At 38.9% G+C, this 18,052-nt stretch overlaps 3 protein-coding genes and 1 long non-coding RNA gene across 4 annotated transcripts; 2 read left to right on the forward strand and 2 right to left on the reverse strand.

The window, feature by feature from the left end:
• Positions 1-1,347: 1,347 nt before the first annotated feature.
• On the reverse strand, positions 1,348-3,861 carry tmem128 (transmembrane protein 128). Its single transcript, XM_088423841.1, has 5 exons — positions 3,706-3,861; positions 2,575-2,704; positions 2,328-2,489; positions 1,768-1,876; positions 1,348-1,575 (listed from the first exon to the last, which is right to left on the reverse strand). Exons 1-4 carry the CDS (start codon positions 3,806-3,808, stop codon positions 1,777-1,779), a joined length of 495 nt encoding a protein of 164 aa, XP_088279967.1. The 5' UTR covers positions 3,809-3,861; the 3' UTR covers positions 1,348-1,575; positions 1,768-1,776.
• An 88-nt stretch (positions 3,862-3,949) lies between these two features.
• On the reverse strand, positions 3,950-7,549 carry lyar (Ly1 antibody reactive homolog (mouse)). The gene is made up of 8 exons (XM_088423602.1): positions 7,088-7,549; positions 6,900-7,014; positions 6,713-6,820; positions 6,557-6,640; positions 5,971-6,352; positions 5,777-5,836; positions 5,389-5,474; positions 3,950-5,288 (listed from the first exon to the last, which is right to left on the reverse strand). The coding sequence occupies exons 1-8, from the start codon at positions 7,207-7,209 to the stop codon at positions 5,151-5,153; spliced, it is 1,095 nt and encodes a 364-aa protein (XP_088279728.1). The 5' UTR covers positions 7,210-7,549; the 3' UTR covers positions 3,950-5,150.
• A 133-nt stretch (positions 7,550-7,682) lies between these two features.
• zbtb49 (zinc finger and BTB domain containing 49) lies at positions 7,683-13,550 on the forward strand. The gene is made up of 8 exons (XM_088422431.1): positions 7,683-8,011; positions 8,093-8,279; positions 9,277-10,361; positions 10,448-10,494; positions 10,564-10,637; positions 11,247-11,329; positions 11,446-11,607; positions 12,328-13,550. The coding sequence occupies exons 2-8, from the start codon at positions 8,128-8,130 to the stop codon at positions 12,981-12,983; spliced, it is 2,259 nt and encodes a 752-aa protein (XP_088278557.1). The 5' UTR covers positions 7,683-8,011; positions 8,093-8,127; the 3' UTR covers positions 12,984-13,550.
• Positions 13,551-14,026: 476 nt separating this feature from the next.
• On the forward strand, positions 14,027-15,606 carry LOC148419175 (uncharacterized). Its single transcript, XR_015866638.1, has 3 exons — positions 14,027-14,127; positions 14,507-14,569; positions 14,667-15,606. It is a non-coding gene; the product is annotated as an uncharacterized LOC148419175 (long non-coding RNA).
• The last annotated feature ends 2,446 nt before the right edge of the window (positions 15,607-18,052 follow it).

An 18,052-nucleotide genomic window follows, 5' to 3' on the forward strand; every position in this document is an offset into this window, starting at 1 on the left:
AATGCTCGTTCAGCCATTTCAGAAAAGTAGATTATCTCCTCGCGTGGCACAAAAAGTCTTTAGATTGTCCTGTTGTCCAACCCTGGTCGCAAACACGTAATTATCCACAACGGAGAATGTGATGTGACGCGATGTCCACATCCAGATATTCATAGCATTGCTCCTCCCGAATGCGCTGCACTCTTCCCATGGGGCGATCGGGTATTAGACGGTGGCATCAGAACGAGATCCAGAAACGTCGTCGAGCTTCGGTTGCGCACGAGTCTGTGATGGATGGTGGTGGTGGTAGGTAGCGAGGATTTCAAGATGGGGGGGGAGGAGGGGTCTAAGGATCATATAGACTGATTCAAAGTGGGTTAGACTAGTTCTAGTGGATGTCCGAGGGGAAAAGGTATGGGAGTGGTGGGGGGGTGAATTGATTGAACAAAAGGGGGTGTCGCTGAGAAGTGATTAGTGGTTGTGTTTTGATGTTTGTGTGGTTTACTAAAACACAGGAGACATAAAACATGAGCTGTGTTAATAGGCCATTGCGCATAAAGCCAAGAGCCATTTTTTAACCTTGGCGTGACCCCCAATTAAAAAGAGCATAACCAGGTAATAAAAAGATTGATTACTTAATCATTAACAATTGTCAACCTCAAAGGGAAAGACTCCATCCTATTATTGTCAGCTAACTTTAATGAGCCACTGTGTCTGAACATGATGACATTTTCAAATGATTAGATTAACTCGTTTGTACTCAAGCTTTCAAGTACATCTCGCAGGATTTAATAGAAAACAAAGATTGTGCGATACCAAAAAAGGTAGTTAAAGCTGATGGCAAAAAACAATGGTCAGGGCTCTATCTATCTATCTATCTATATATATATATAATGTTTTTTTCTTCCTCAAGATGGCAGTCTTGGTTCAAAGAGACAGGAAATTTTGATTCATTTTCATTTCACGAGCACTGTCAAACCAAAAGCACACTTTTTAGGAGTGAAAAAAATGATACCACAAGTGCTTCATGAAGCTTCATTTTTCCTGCACTGGTATGTAACGTGTATGTGCGTTTGGTCATTTTCAGTACTCCACAAATTGTAATTGTAATAGCCAAATTTTCACTCATCGTTTCTGTGGTCTCACAGGAAATAAAAAAGTTGATTATGATGTGTGTACTCTTCGACATATCGTAGCACAGATAAATTCATCACAATAATAATACAACAATATTCACAATTTTGAGCGAATTGTAACTTACTGAATGAGGAACGGTAGTTCCTATTTTGATGGTGGCATTATTTATTAATTTTTTTACAAATACCAAAAATAGAACAGGTTTATGAAAGGAACCAAAACAATGGAGTATTCACGATTATTAAAACCAACGTCATGTTTATTAAACAATGTTGGTGATACTCAGACACATCTTGAAACACGTGTTTGCTCCTCTATTCAGTGTATAGTATACAGTATAGCTTCAACATTTAAAAAAAAAAAAAGTATTCAAAACATCATGGTCACGTGGAATGGAACGAATCAAAAATGGAATCCATCAAGTTGAAAAGTCCATCTTTTCTTCACCAAGGTGCATTGCTGGGATGCAAAAAACAGTTATCGATGAAAAACATAATTATTATTGAATACACTGGCATTATATATGAGTATTATAATCACACTAAGATGTCAAATCTGAACACAACCTCGGTTAAAATAGAAAAAATGGAAATCCATAGCAATAAAATGTCAACCGATGAGTCAAGAAGGTTAGAAACAAACAATTCATACCTGTCATGTTCATCCAAGCATAGAAATGAGCATGACCACACCCATAAATTGCAGGAAGAGGATGAGTGGAGTGAAGAAGGACCACACTGGCCATAGAGCGATGTTAAAACTGCAAGAGAAAGTTCAACACGTTGCAAGATAAAAGACAAATTGCTGTCTATTTGGCTTATTTTGTAAAATAAATAAATAGAACAAATGGACAGGGGAGCACATAATTTTTCTGTCTTTCTCAATGTCCTTCACATACACAGCGCTAGCACATTGTCTCTTGTACCACATTTAAGTGTGCTTTAAGCCACGGCCTATTTTGGAGCCGCTTTTCAGGGGAAAAAAAACGCTCAGCTCAGACTCGGTTGTTGTCATGGGTAAAAGTTGGGTAGGGTGTGCAAAATGCACTTAGTGAAGCATGCATCCCTGCAAATGGAGACTGAACGAATGTGGACTTACACAGAACTTTTTCTCTATCGCTTTTAGACAGTTTGAAATAAGATGCAATCTAGGTTGACAAAATTCCTATCATGAAGGCAATGCGTTTCATGTCACTGTTTTGAGAGAAATACCTGCATGATGCAGCAATAAATGCAGCAGTGGTGATGGGAGGGATTGCAGGGTACTCCTGGTCATAGTGCACAATTCCTTTGAACCACTCTAGGTACACAATACAAAACATGGCCAGGCAAAGGCAAATCCCAAGGAGGAGAAGGCCCACATTAAACCACCAACTGAAAACACAGTTAAAAAAAAAAAAAAAAAGAAAGAATTTCAGCCTTGATGGATTCCTCGCTGACATTTTAGTAGTTCATTCACCTCTTGATGTCATCATTCGCAGTGATGTTGTGAAAGAAATCCACGTAATAGGTGACACCGATAGCTGTCACAACCCAGAAAATGGAGTGCTTGTTAATTCGAGGGAGAGGCTTAATATCATCTCCTGAACCTGAAATACAAAAAAAATATATTGTTTGTAAAGAGTGTACACGTCTCAAGATTTTTCTTCTTCAGAAATGTTGCATTTCTTGACCCCAGCCCTAATCCACCACAAAAGCTTTTCCATGAAGACCCTTTAAAAAATCCACACATTTTCAGTGAACACTTTCTTCCAGTTTTTTTTTTACTGCTGGGGAAGTACTTATCTCCAGCTTGACACTGATTGACTGAGTTAAACATATCATGGGCAGCTGCTGACTGCTAAAGACCTGAGGAGGCTGATCCACTCTGCACAAAAAGAACTCAGTGACCTTGAAAGGAAGCCGGGCTCCAGATTTAGGGAAAGTGATTCCTTTTGGCTCGTCTCCTGTACAAGTCTTGCATACTATGCTCGTGCGTTTTGTGAGAAGAACCACTTGATAGGTGAAGACTGTTATAAAAGATGATATTGGGACTGATCAAATCTACATGTTTACATCAGGGCGTTTGAAATTGGGCCACTAAATTTCCCATTAAATTACTTGCAGGGATGGAAATGATTTACTAGTGTACAAGGTAACTAATGCCAATTCCGTGTATGCTGGCCTGATAAAAAAATAAATAAAAATTGAGCATCTCCACGCTTTCATTGAAAGGCAGAATAGAAAGTGATGTCGTTGGTATGGTTACAGAGTTGATAGTGATCGCAACTTCGCGCAATCGAAACAATGAAGAATTGCTGGACTTCAGCCAGTGATGGTCTCTCAAAGGCAATTGTTGTTCATATATTGTGGTTTTGTGAGATGTCTCATGTGCTGTGGCAAAGTTGGTTAAAAACTGTGTGCAAAGGTACAACACACCAGGCTTAACACGTACGTAGCCTTTTACTATACACAGATAATTACACTTCGATCATGGCACACTTTAGGAACCAAATAACGCATAAACAGTACACAGTTAGCTGCAAAGACGCACACAAAAATGAGACAGATGTAGCGAGAATCTTTACCTAAATTAAATGTTTTCACTTACACTTCTCGTCTTCGTCGAGCGACGAGGGTCTTGTCTGCATGAGTAACTCAGCATTTTTTTGGAATCTGTTTCTCAAAGTCGCAAATTCACTGTCATTCAACATTATGAAAAGCTTTCTTTCAAAGGGGAAGGGGAAACTAACTTCCGGTAGCTTGCGTCGCGTATTATGACGTCATTTAAATCGACCGTTGTAGTTTTTAGTGAGGAAGTTATTTCATCGTGGAAACGAGCAAACAAGCTAAAATGTGTTTTAAAATGTTTTATTGTCAACACCGCGGTTAAAAGAAAGTGTCCGGTAAATGTGCAAAACAACACAAAAGCATGTTATCCATCAACAATTTAAAATACTTTAGATTGTAAAATCATTTGAACAGTACACTTTCAAAATTCGTAGCATCCCTCAATGTTGCAGAACTGTGCTTCGTATTTAGTTCAGTTCTATAAAGCTTGAATAAATGTCGTTTCATGTTGCTGGGACAAAGCTGACTCTTCTCTTGGGTTTGGCCTATCTCATTTTAAGTTCTGTATGGGGATAAGTTATTTGAATTCCCAGCTTGGGTGAAAACCAAATACTGTATAGAAAAGAAAACCTTCATTGTCATTGTTTAGCTGATATCTAAATATGAAAAATTGATTAAAGAAACATTGTGGAGTATGCACGAATCATTATCTAGTCATGGGTGTGGAAATCATGGACTTGAAGGTCGACCCGTGGAAAATGTCAGAGAAACATAAAAATCATATCAGATTCAAGCTTTGTTTTGAAACACTAAGGTACGGCCAACATTAAGTGATACTCTAACCCATGTACCACTCAACAGCAGGACAGAAAATACTACTGGCAAACTTTAGTAACAACTCCCCTAATACCCTAAGTAAGCAATATACAATTTCAGATAAGCAGAACAATGAATGAGTGTTAGACCTAGTGGGATTAGCAAAGCTTCATAAAGCGTATTTCCTGTGTGTGTTTCTGTACAAGCGTGTGCACGCAAGTGTGAAGGCTGCTCATTCAAGCAGTGGAAAATCAGACCGCATCAAAAAATTCACCTAAGGCTTCCACCATCTTCTATGGAGCTTCTGTGTCGCCGGCCAAGTGAACCTCGTTGCGGATGCCGAGGAATGTGCATTAACTTCGTCCCGTGAGAGTCAAATTTACCTCAGGTGCACCTCTCTCATTTCCCTTCCCCCACAGCAACATCCAATCCTACAGATAAGGTGCCAGTTCCCAGCCCCAGCCTTGGAATGTTGAGCAAAACAGCCAACATTTGTCATTTTTGTATAAACGACATGTGTTGACACTGGCCTTTGGAATCAGTACAAAACTACTAAAAATGGCAAATAGATTTATTGTCATGATCTTATATGTAGGAAAAATGGAAGAGGGAAAAATGGCGGCAATCTTGACACAAAATCTGAGTGCCATAAAGGTGGAATGTGCAAGTTTAATGTATTAGTCTAACTCTTTCTTTCAGAACTTTAAACTTGGGATTGTGATTGATCTTCTTATTGAAAATTGCGAGAAGCTCCTCCTTTGCCTTGAAATTCTCATCACCAGTGACTGAGAGGTAGGCAGCCAGAACCTGCAAAAAGGGAATCACTTCTTTTATTTGATGCCAAACAGTTTTCTCAAAAAATAAGAACAAATTGTAGCCAAAAGTTATATCAAGATCAATAGTTTACCTTCTTCCTGAGTTTCTTCACTGGCAATTCCTGGTCAGGTGAGTTTTTCAATACTGCTTTGATAGTTTCTTTCCATTTGAAATTGCCTATGAGGTGTTCAAAAATATTCATCAACCACTTAGCGTTACAGTTGTGCAAGCAATACAGAACTTAAATTACAAACGGTGTAGTTCTAGCAGCATTTGCAATAGTTGAAAACCTTTGACAGGTGTTACATGATCTGCACCAAAATACACCAAGAAATACCACTTCAAATGCAGTTCAAAAGTTCCTTAGATTAGAAACGAATGGCATAGCAGGGACAACCTCTGATATACTGTAGGCGCAATTATTCCTTCAACTAAATAACTTGTAACTATGTAGCATGTTAATGTCAGTATTGACCAACCTTTGGCAACCGATAGATCCTCACTCTGCTCAGATGCAGCAATCTCTGCTGTTTTTTCAGCTGGAAGAAATCAGACGAGCACTTAGATTAAATTTTTAAGTAATGACTAAAATGTGCAATTACTGCACCCAACATGTTTCTCTTTATCCATGTCCACAAATATCAAATGTTCATTGGACTTGTGGATGACTTACTTTTGAGTTTCTTTTTGGAGATTTGTTCACAAACCCCATTTTGATCTTTGCTTCCATCTTCTTCACAATCCCGTAATCTTTTTCTGTCCTTTTTTTTCTTTTTGTCTACCCGCTCTTCCTCGACAACTGCCATTTCTGTCTTTTTCGATTTCCTTTTGGCTACCTGCTCGTCCTCGACGACTGCCGCTTCTCTCTTTTTGGATTTTCTTTTAATTTTCCCATTTTCCTGTTGATGCGCTTCTTTGCCCTCTTGTTCTTTTTGCTTCTTTTTCTTCTTCCCCGTGTCCACATGGCCATTCTGTTTTCCTTTGGTATTACCATCCACTTTTACTTCAGTTGGCGTCTGTTTTGCTTCTTTTTTCGCCCGGGGTACATCAGGGGGCTGTCAGATTATAATAAAGTCATTCTTTTTTATTAGAAATAGGTTCAAAATAAATTGCACTGGATTACATGTAAGAAACCCGAGCAAGTAACACATGCCTTCATTGCATCTTGTTTCTCAAATAAAACAAATGTGTGTACTTATAGTTGTTCACATTAAATGAGAATGTATCAGGGTAGCGACCAAACATTTACTGTTACTTACAACGTCTGATGTGGAACTTATGATGCTCCATACATCGTCAAGCACACTTGAGTTGGTCACCTTGAGGCTGTTTTTCATCCAATTCTAAATGGAACATTTTATTGGTCATGGACAAAACACTCAAAAGGAAATAACAATTTAAATTTAAGCACCCACTTCAAACTTGAGTTTCTTTCTTGGAACGTTTTCACATGCGCTGAGTTTTTGGAGGACAGATTTCACATTTGCACTCATTCCAGGTTTGTTCAGGGCCTGATTGATTTGCTTCAGGAATAAAATGATCATATTCGAATAAAATTATTCTCTTCAAATGTCACAATGTAATAGTTTGATTGACTTTTACCTCAATCCATTGTTGCTGTTTCACGTCCCCTTTGTTCGCTTTGGCCTCGTAACCTTTACCACCATACTTCTGGTCTTCGCTGATGCATTTGGTGTGTTTTTTGTAGTCGTCGCCGCTTTAAAACAAGATTTTTTTTTATAAGAGAGTGCATGTTTGGAATAGAGAAAAAGGGGTTACGAAAGTTTTACCAGAAATCTTTTCCGCAGTCAATACAAGACAGAACCTGGCAACCTCGGCACATGGTTACGTGCTTATCCACTTGATTTTTTTTTAGGGATTCGCCACAAGCGTTGCATGTGAAGAACACCATGCTGAATGAATGCTCTGTCCACTTAAACGTGGATTATACGGAGTACGGCGTTGCCTCTGCCTCGCCGGAGAAGCCTGTTGAGAAGCTGGAGCTTCTTTTCCAGCACAGGTAAGAACCGATAGAAAATGTTATCCAAAAACAAACTATAGCAATCCACTTGATTAAAAACAAATGTCAAGTTACACAAAAACCAGGTGGGGCGATTTAAAAAGAATTATAGGCAACGATATCCTCGCCCCGTTCAATCAAAGTAGATGTCTACAGTTAACTTCAATAAGGGGTTTGAAAACACGTTCCAGCACTAGAATTTAAGATTGCGCCGCTTTAAATCTTCCGAAAGTGTACGCGTAATGCCAAAGAAAGTTCCGGGATGTCGGACCCCCCCCCCCCTTTTTTTTTTTCTCTTAACTTTAAGGCATTGCCGGTGTCGTCTATAAAAAATACATTGTAATGTGGACAATTATATCGCTGTCCACCAAAATGATAAATTTGATCTTTATCAAAAACGGCGAAATGAAAACTACCAGGAAGTGAGGCGACAGCGCGTCGGGGCAATACATCATACCTAAAAATAATCAAATTTACAGTTTGTTGATCCGAGTACAGCGGTAGCGAGCTAGCATCACCTTGTATTTTCATTATTGACAGATAACATTGCAAGTGTGTTAAAATTTGCAGGTTTGTTAGCAAAGCTCCTAGTTAGCATGCTAGCTATCCGTCGATTTATTTATGCGTAATTGCAAGGCGACGAAGCGAAGCGCCGTTTGTGTCGGATGTCAACGCAACAGGCCAATGCATTGAGGTTTGTATTCGAATTTCACAAATCACAAACATATTTATTGCCTGTCGTTGACTTAATGTATGCTCTCTTCACTTCCACTAGCTTTATGTCTGACTGCTGCTACGGTTGAGTGAGCAATGGACACACTATCCAGCCACAGCTCTTACCTGCTGCAGCAGCTCCAGGAGCAGAGGATTCAGGGAATGCTCTGTGACTGCATGTTGGTGGTCAAAGGGGTCTGCTTCAAAGCCCACAAAAATGTACTGGCTGCGTTCAGCTCGTATTTCAGGTATGTGTGCCTATGTAATGACATAGGCATCAACAAATTATTTGGGCAAGGAATTTGTATGTTAGTCATGCCAATGTATCCAAGTGTAAAGTTTGCAAAAGAGCAGTAGTATCGAAGTTCACTTTTTCACTCGTCTGTGTGTGTTCAATCGCACTTACACCGCATAGAATTTGCTGTAACGAAGACCGTTACTGCAGAGCAAAAAATGAGAGCCAGGGGCAACGTCTGTGATCATTGTGCAACGGATTATTTGAAGAATATGCAGATTTTTAGCAGAAAAAAACCCAAAGATTTATTGAACTGTTAATAAAAAAAAACTTAAAAAATAAAACAGCATTTGTTTCCTCCCACTGTATTTCAAGAGGTGTCAGTTATACGCGGATTTTCACCATTAACTTGTTCAGTTTGGTACATATCCCCTGCAAATGGCAAGGATCAACAGTAAATTTATTATAAGCAAGGGAAGAAGTGAATTTAATTTCACAGAATGTATTGCATCGTGCACTGTATTGTTAACTCGTTTCCAGTGCCTCAAATTGGCAATTGAATGTGATTGTTGTGTTGTTTATGTCGGGAGCAACGGTCTCAGCAGCAAGACTAATCACGCTATTATGAAGCAACACGCTGCCAGGAACAACTTCAAAATAAATGTACCAAGCTATTTGTGTCAATATATTATTTGTTAAACTAAGGTTTATTTTGAAGTTGTCCTTCTCATTGTGTTTGTGGTTGTTGTGTCTTACTGTAACGGAGTGCATTAGCTTTACCTATGTTTTTCTGATATGTACACTAATAAGCGGGTATCTAGGGCAAGAAAAAAATCCTCAAGTCTTTTTTTTTTTTTTTAACCAATGTACTCAAATTACTCAAGCACGTTTCAGCCTTAGCCTGAGCTTTTTGCTTATTCAGGTGAGCTTTTGGTCTATTGTTATTTTTGTAAATGTGAAAAATTTAGGTGGAAAATTTCTAAAATCCTTTGCATGCTTGATCTCTACAGAACTTTGTTCCAGAATTCTCCCAGTCAAAAAAATGAAGTGTTCAACCTGGTTATCCAAGATGTCAGTGGCATTGGTCAAGTATTAGACTACATGTACACCTCCCATCTTGACATCAACCAAGATAATGTGCAAGCGCTCCTCGACATTGCTCAATATTTGCAAGTTCCCAACGTCCTAAGCATGTGCAATACCTTCCTGAAGCCTTGCCCCCCGGCGGTGGAAATCCCGGCGTTTTCTCTCCCAGGCATGCTGACTTCAGAGCACGACTGTCTCTTAGGAAGCAGCCTGCCAAGTGATGTTGACCTCCACTGTCCCGCTGAAGTCCCCAGACCAGGCTTTATGGAGCAAAGCAAAAGAATGCCTATGTCTAACAGCGGCTCAAGTGACTCAGGGAGCAACACTCAGGCACATGGAGAAAAACAGTTAGTCCATGGTTACAAGCTCCGTAATTTCTACAGTAAGCAGTACTTCAAACAAAGTGCAATTCAGGCCTCGAATCAGGGTTCAGGACCTTCAGTTTTGGTGGAGGACTCACAACAGTGTCAGCTCGGGCTCAGCCAGGCAAGCAACCCCTCACATTTATGCTCAGGAAACGCAGTTCAGCCCGGTTCTTTGGCGGCTGACAAGAGCCAGGTGTCTGCACTGACACCCTCGGATAGTTTAAACGCCCCAATCTCTGACCATGCAGACGCCATGCTCAGTGCGCCCGTGCGTCCAAAGAAGACAGTCTACCTAAAGAAGTACAACTACCTACGTTCTCGAAAGGCGTTAGAGAAGATGTTTGCTGAATCTGTCAGCGAGCCCATCCTAGCCTGTCCCAAAGACGCTCACCAAGAAGATCCTGCTGTCCGGATTGGGGCTCAGGAAACTCCGGTTGAAAATCTTGTGACTGTCAGAGAAGATGCGCCTAAAACGCCATCGGATCCCGAAATTCCCAGAACCTTACCCACAAACCAAGCGGCGCAAGAACTTCAGACTGCGCCGGAACCACCACAGCAAACAGTGCACAAATATTCCTGCGATCTATGCGGGAAAATCTTCAAGAGCCCCAGCAACTTGGAAATGCACAAACGCTCACATACAGGTTCGTCATTTTCTCCAATCAATCGGCTTTACCATGTTGTAATATCAGTTTTAGTCTTACCGTGACTCTGTTTTTGGATGCTACAGGTGAGAAGCCTTTTGAGTGCAACATTTGTGGGAAGAAATTCTCCCAGGTATGATCAATCATCGGAAGGGCAAATTGCATTGGGATTTTTTTTCATTGTTTTGCTGTTTGTTCCCAGGCTGGAAATTTACAGACACACTTGCGACGGCATTCTGGAGAGAAACCCTACATCTGTGAGTTATGTGGTAAAAGGTAAATACCTCACCCCAAAGTATTTTTTGCCATATCTTGTTTTGCATATATATTTTTGCTGATGAAATACACTATTGAACAATAGTAGTAGTTGTTCGCTTTTGCGTCAGGGTGAGCGATAGTTGCTGTTGCTTCTATCTCTGTTTCCGTAACCATTTGGGGTTTAAGGCGATTGGGTGGTTGGCCCAATGCGCCTGAAGCCTGGTCGCTGCAGACCGAAGTCCTAAGAGGTCTAAGGTTGGCTCCACCTAAACACTTACAGCACCTAGTGCTCCCAACTACTAACCAGCCCCGACCATGCTTTGCTTCCAAGATTAGAACATTCTCAGGGTAGTATGGCTTTACGTGCCCACTATTAAACACTAGTAAGCTGGATTTCAGTATTAAAATTAGAGCTGCAATGATTAAACAAGTATGAAAGTATTAACCATTTTGGATAATCGATGCATCTTTTGCAGATCCATTTTCATTTAAACTTGTCCAAACTCCAGCAATGTCAGTATTGTGATGTGCAGGGTTTATTTTTCTGGTACGGTTTATTTGCTTGCATAATATGACTCAAACAGTCATATCAAATAACTAGGACAATGTACTATACCTCCCCCCTAGCTTCACTGCATCCGGAGATGTCCACCGTCACAAAGTGGTGCACACAGGAGAAAAGCCACACCTGTGCGATATATGCGGTCGTGGTAGGTTACGTCTTCAAACGTTACCAATTGTACACTAGCAATATTGTCGGATTTTGCTTCTGATTTCTTCACGTATACATTTGTCTTCATTGAAGTTTGCCGTTCATGTTTTAAAGGATTCAACAATTTGAGCAATCTCAAAGAACACAAGAGGACACACGTGACAGACAAGACGTTTACTTGTGACCAGTGTGGAAAATCCTTCAACACACACAGGAAACTTTTGAAGCATAAAGCCTTCCATGGTGACAAAAAACCTCACAGCTGTGACACTTGTGGTAAGTTTGAAAGCGTTATTGCGGAACAAGGATAGTCTGCAAATGGACCCAAAGCTCATGAAAATGAAAATGAAGCGTCATGAAGCACTTGTGATATGTTTTACTCCCCTATTTGGTGCTCTTAGTTTATTCCTTACTTATTCAGCGCACTCAGCCCCGCTCAAGCATGTAATGAGGGACTTCCAGAGTTAAAGACAAGATATTTTGCACCTTGTCAGCTCAATAAACTACAGCTTTTCAGTCACGAGTTAGATATTTTACATTAGAAAATGTTTCATGGACAATTCCTACAATTGACTTCTGATCAACGTCATGAAGGTGCCGTGGCTGCCACACGGTTAGAGGCGGGGTTTCAGTGAACAATCACACACATTTCCTGGTTAGAAATCAAGCCACCATAAAAACTTGTATTTCGTTTAAAAAAAAAAAAAAGTTTCCAATGCGACAGAGGTATGATTCCATCATTTATATCTATATACTGTATTTAATTATGGAAAGGTTAGAATTAAAATTCATTGCAGTAGTTGATTATTAAATTTCATGTGTCTCTTTGAACCTTGCGCGCCATCTGGAGCAGTATTTTTTTTTTTTTTTTTTCAAAATCACAACTGCTTCATGAAACTTAATTTGTCCATCAATACCTAAAGCCAAATATCAAATAAATGCTCAGATTTCAATACTGTCATGGATCTGTATCATAAATGTGTTCCACCTCCACAGGGAAATGCTTCATTGGCTCAGGGGACTTGCAGCGTCACATTCGTTCTCACACTGGAGAAAAACCCTACCTCTGCAACACCTGTGGAAAAAGCTTCACCCGCTCAGCCATGTTGAGGAAACACAGTAATATGCACTGCAAGGGTGCACCAACTGATGGCGCCATTGCAGACAACCCTGACCGGTCGGGCAGCTCAGATGCAGACAAAAATGTCTGCCAAAATAATGCCGCAAGTGAGCAGGCTTTTTCTGCTATGATGCCTCACGCAGGACCTGAAAAGCCTTCGCCGCCTAACCCTTCAGCACCAACGCCCCAGCCTGATACTGCACCTCTGAGTATCCATCTTAGCCCAGCATCTACTCCAACCTCGCTTCCAGAACTCCGCTCCCTTGTGCCGCATCAACTCCTCACTTCTTCCCACCAGGACAGGAGCATGGCGCTACCTGGCACGGGTCACATGAAGCTGTTCAAACCGCATGTCTCTCAAGAGGTTGAATATGGGCCCTATGTGGCAAATGGACCTATGGGAGGTGAGATGGGTAGAGGTCTGTTAGACAAGCCTTACCTGCCTGGTCAAGACAATTACTGCCCATCTCGGTCCAATAGTAGCTTATACAGGTCCAGTGAAGGCAATTTTATCTTAAGTGTAACCCTTTGAGGCCTATCAATGAAAACTTTCCAGAATGAGAATGAAATGGATCAATACATAACTCTTCAAAAACAAAAGGCACTCTTCTTGTGAAGTGTGGCCAAAGATCTTCAGGTGGTATCCTTAATTGTTTAGTCATATAGTTAAAAAAAAAAAAAAAAACGTTCATTTCCTATGTTGTTGTTTTTTTTCTTTAATCAATATTAACTATACATACAACTTATTTACTCACAGAGGAGATAGGAAGTTTCAATGTATTCACCTGCTGTTATTATTTATTTACATCTAAATGATTCTTCTTTAGTTGTCATACCTACAGTATCTTTGAAATTATCAAAGTTTCTACAAAGGCAGAATCGATGTTTGTACTGTGTGTGCCCTGTGATTGACTGGTGAGTCCCAGTTTCTAAGCGGTACCTGCCTTTTGCCTGATCAACTTAAGTTATGACAACCCAAATGAGGACTAGCTCTATAACATGGATATTGGTGTATTCATTAATGTGATTAATGCTTATTCAATAGAGCGGTCTTATTTAGCTACAGAATAAATGTTTTGATGGCAATATTTCAAAGCTACCTGGATGTCTTACTAGTGTTTTTTTATTTGTGAAAAATTAAAATGAAAAAAGGCACGGGGAATGTAACAAACGATAATATTTCTGTGGTTGGTGGTTTATTTTTTGCTAAACATCTGATTCATTGTAAATCATAATACCAAACCAACTACAATTGACTCATCTATACATCATAAAAAAAGATATATATATATATATATATATATATATATATATATATATATATATATATATATATATATATATATATATATATATATATATATATATATAAGAAATTAAGATTGTCACACAACATAAAAACACTGGTATTTTTAATTATATGCTAAAAGCAACGTCACTTTACACGACGTCCATACGAGGACATTTTCGGCACTTGCTTGCATTTTTGCGTTAATATTATTGTTTTCACTTTAACGTCACATTCTTTCGGGTCGGGTGACTGAAAGTAAACTGAAAAACGAAGCGTTTTTGTTTGAGGTTATGTCGACAGAGCAAGCTACCGCGCATGCTCAGTGCCATAGGAAACCGGAAGTTGAAAGCTGAAAACAAATGTATTTCGTGCATCATTTTTGAGGGTAAGTAATGTTTTTTTGTAAGATGCAACTTGACGCAGCACTTTTACATAAACTAAAGTTGATATTTCTGAGCCGCGAGCACATATTAATGTTAATACACTTCATTTACCTAATTTACAGTTCGTTTTAAATCTTCTGTTTTATATCTTCTGTTGAGGGCTTTCGGTTTTCATGTCAAACCCACTTGATAAGATTACTGGTAGCTGTTAATTATTATGAAGACACTATAGACTAATATCGTCCTTGCAATATCACTCATTTATCCAATGGTGCAAGCACTACCTTGTTTGTTATATTCTGGGCTCTTAATATTGAATCTCTGACTTGATTGTGACATCCCTGTTAATATTGATTGTCTGATTTTTTTTTCCATCATCAGCCCATTGATTGCAGAATAACACGTCTTTGTATTCAGATGTGCTCATCTCGTCCAATTTATATGGTAACGTTTACATTCATTTTCAAATAATTATTACAAATGCATGTAGCATTGTAATGTTCTAATGATGAACGATTCTGGATTTCATCTTTTCTTCCAGTGACACATCATCAAAACACTAAATAACAGTGTTGGGTTTGGCTCCCTGCCCCAATTGGATCAACTTTTCAAATATTGCATCTTGCATTTCATCCATCATCGGTGTGGACAAAATGAGTCAAACTAAAGAGCTCTCCGAATTTCAGCGTGGTTCTGTAATAGGATGCCACCTTTGCAACAAGACAGTTGATGAAATTGCTTCCCTCCTGAATATTCCCGAATCAACTGTAAATGAAGTTATTGCAAAGTGGAAGCTTTCAGGACCGTCAACAACTCAGCCAAGAAGTGGTAAACGAACTAAAGTTGCACAGACTCAGTAGTGTCATGTGTAAGGGTTGGCATGCCTTGCTTTTGTAAACCATTAAAGGGTCCCAGACCTCTATTGTAAACCGTTAAAGGGTCCCAGACATCTTCTGGCATCAGTAGAAAAAAAAAAAAAAAACTACATTGAGACTTTAATTTCATGTTTTCATTCATGAGCAGCCTTATGTAACACAGCAAAGCACATTTGCTTCTCAACACAAATGAGCACTTCGATTCCAAAAGAGATTTGTTGAAAATGTAGAATCTAATCATTTTCAATGGCACTTTGTCTGCTTAAAAGCAGTCCCATAAATGCTGGCCAATCAATGCAAATGCATCCATATTTGTCTGTTTGTACACAAAATCTTGCGATTTTCATGTGTTGCAAAAAAATCGAACAGTTTTTTTTCAAATAAAACAGTTTTTGTGCTGCCAAAAAGGCCAAGGGGGGTGAGTACACATTTGTGTTGAGCAAATCGCCTATGACCTTAAATATTGCTTGCTTGAGTGTATTAGCCGCCTGTGAGCTGTGTGCCATCACATCGTGTATCTTAATTTGATTTGTATTCGTGAAGTCTTAATATCTGTTAGCGGTAGTGGCTATGAAAAAAAATAAAGGCACAATCAATTTAAGTACATGACTTTGTGTTTTGTCATTGGAAACCATGGTTCTCTTTTTTGTTTTTTATTAATGCACTACTTCCTGGGAAATGTTTTCTTTCACCTAAGTACTAGAGATATCCAGATTGTTTTTTTGTTTTGTTTAGGGTTTTTTTGGCATTCAAATCTGAGTTACCTGATTTTGAGGGTCTGCCGATACCGGTCCGGATTCAATATCTCGGCGATGTATTAAGTACAGACAAAAGTATTTTCCAAATTGTTTTATAACTTAAAAAAAAATGTTTGTGAAACAATGGTTTAACCCAAGTAGCCTAAACATTTAAATATCCCATACTGATTGTGTTTAAATCTGCCGTTTACTGCATGTAAATAGATATTTGACGGGAAGAAGCAGAATCTTTAAAAAATGGAGTGAATTTTGTCTCCTTGTCACTTCCTCCTTCCCTCTGTTGCGCTCTGTCGTCGCCTCATTCTCTCTTTTCGCATCAGGCTACAGTTAATCCCGATTATGTACGCCGTCTAACTGGTGCAGGGCGAGACCAGCGCCAGTGGCTCTTTTACCCAGAAACATTTTCAAAGTGCATCTTTTGTTTCCGGATCTTATCATATTTCGTTGCTATCACGGCCGCATGCGGAAAGATTTCATTAACAGTTGAGTGTGACATATGCTCACGAATCATTTTTCCATGTGATTATTGTGTTTTTACTCCTTTTAAATGTGTATTATTGCAGCGTTTTTACTCTTGATTGGCTTCGCTCTAAATGGTCAACATCAGAGGGTATGGACAAGATTTGGCAGCAGTTCCAGCTGAGCCGTAATTGCTGCGGGGTTGTGGAGTGTTGCGTTGTTGGATGAGATGGATAAGTGGCTGACCCAGTCCCTCTACTATAATTCCTCAGCGAGTCTCGATATAAAATAGGCTTAGGCAGAAGAGAATAATGGCGATTGTTTTGGATACTGCTGCTCTACTGTGTTACTCAGCTCTCATTGTTTCTGTTCAGCGATCAACACATTGAGCTCCAGTTGAGCCTTATTGATGGAAAACGCAGATGGATTGTTGTTATTGTAACAGAGATACACACATTTTCGTAAACGTTGTGCAATTTCATCAATGATTAGGATTATGGCACATTGGTGTGTCAATTTTGCATTTTGCACATATGTTCTCTGCAGATGGTAAATAAATAAACATGAGGCACATCTGTTATAACAGCCTCTGCAATTCTTGTTTAGGGTAGTTAGACTGATATTATTGTCCTGTTTTATTATGTATCCTATTTTAGGACCGACAAGAGGCTTTTTAACACTTCGCAATTTTTGCTGTTACTCGCAATTTGAACAACTAGTTAGCCAACATCCTTTAATGGATTGATTTCAATCTTAGATATTTTTTCCAGTTTTGCTTAAAAACCTTGACTTTTTAATTTAACAGCACAATAAAATTTTTGTAAATATAAATCTATTCTATCGATTGCAGGTGTGCTTTTTTTCACCCAACTACACTCAAATCTATGCAAAACATTTTTGGATGGGGAAAAAAAAGACTTAAAACAACATTTGTAGTGGTATTTCCAGGCATATTTTAGTCAGCAACTCCCGAACATGAATTGCGTTATGAAGGACAATACGCAGACATCTAAGCAATTAGAGGTATACAATGTTTTGTAAAAAAAAAAAAAAGTCACTAACGCAATTGAACAATTCATTGCTTCAAATTCCAATCAATTTGTTCTTAATTTGAAAAGAAAATGACCTGTAAAAAGGATTATATTTTATATTTTTGATACTCGCAAAAACCCTGTTACACTCTCATGTATCCACTCTATCTTTTCAATTTGCTTATTTAAATTGTATTGAAATTTTGAATCAGTCTACGTTTATTTTTTTTCAGTCATTCCGTACAATTATAATTATAATTGATTTTAATTGAAGCAAAAAAAAATATTGATTGAATTGAAGAAGGTTTGATCTATTAAGGACATTTATAAATGTTGGCAAACTTGAAATTCATAGTGTGAGCAAAAAATAGCTATTGATAGCTTGTGCATAGCTTGCATAAGTGCCACAACTAAGTAGTTAGTAACCATTGTAAAACATGCCTTGTGCAAAACCCCGATTTCGCGATTTAGCTAATTTCCTAATTGTCTGTTGCTAAAATGATGAATAAATCTAATTAATCCAGATTATTCCACAGTCTTAGTCTTCGGTATTGAGAGCACAAAAATAGTGTTTGTACATATCAAATATGTTAATTTTGCTGGATTACATTTCTATAGATCCACAGGAATTGTTTTCACGTGTGTTTATATCTCAAGCACATTCTAAGCAAAAGGATGCCATATAGTCTTCTTCATTGGTCCCTGTGCACATTCATTTAATGGTGAATGCAGGAGCCAATCAGATGTAATGACTCTCTGATGCTTAGACAGTCCCCCAGGCAGTGTTTGTGTGTATGTGTGCAT

This window comes from Hippichthys cyanospilos, chromosome 9, assembly GCF_059441005.1.
Source record: "Hippichthys cyanospilos isolate Australia breed blue-spotted pipefish chromosome 9, RoL_Hcya_1.0, whole genome shotgun sequence".
Lineage (NCBI taxonomy): Eukaryota > Metazoa > Chordata > Actinopteri > Syngnathiformes > Syngnathidae > Hippichthys > Hippichthys cyanospilos.

Bases quoted from the DNA above. Each gene is read 5' to 3' on its own strand.
- tmem128 (XM_088423841.1), bottom strand. From the start codon at position 3,808: ATGTTGAATGACAGTGAATTTGCGACTTTGAGAAACAGATTCCAAAAA. The intron at 2,705-3,705 runs GTAAGTGAAAAC...TTTGTATTTCAG, and splicing joins GCTCGACGAAGACGAGAAGT to GTTCAGGAGATGATATTAAG. The intron at 1,877-2,327 runs GTATTTCTCTCA...TTTCTCTTGCAG, and splicing joins TTTATTGCTGCATCATGCAG to TTTTAACATCGCTCTATGGC.
- lyar (XM_088423602.1), bottom strand. From the start codon at position 7,209: ATGGTGTTCTTCACATGCAACGCTTGTGGCGAATCCCTAAAAAAAAAT. The intron at 6,821-6,899 runs GTAAAAGTCAAT...TTATTCCTGAAG, and splicing joins AACAGCAACAATGGATTGAG to CAAATCAATCAGGCCCTGAA. The intron at 6,641-6,712 runs GTGGGTGCTTAA...TGTTCCATTTAG, and splicing joins GAAAGAAACTCAAGTTTGAA to AATTGGATGAAAAACAGCCT.
- zbtb49 (XM_088422431.1), top strand. From the start codon at position 8,128: ATGGACACACTATCCAGCCACAGCTCTTACCTGCTGCAGCAGCTCCAG. The intron at 10,495-10,563 runs GTATGATCAATC...GTTTGTTCCCAG, and splicing joins GTGGGAAGAAATTCTCCCAG to GCTGGAAATTTACAGACACA. The intron at 10,638-11,246 runs GTAAATACCTCA...CCTCCCCCCTAG, and splicing joins TGTGAGTTATGTGGTAAAAG to CTTCACTGCATCCGGAGATG.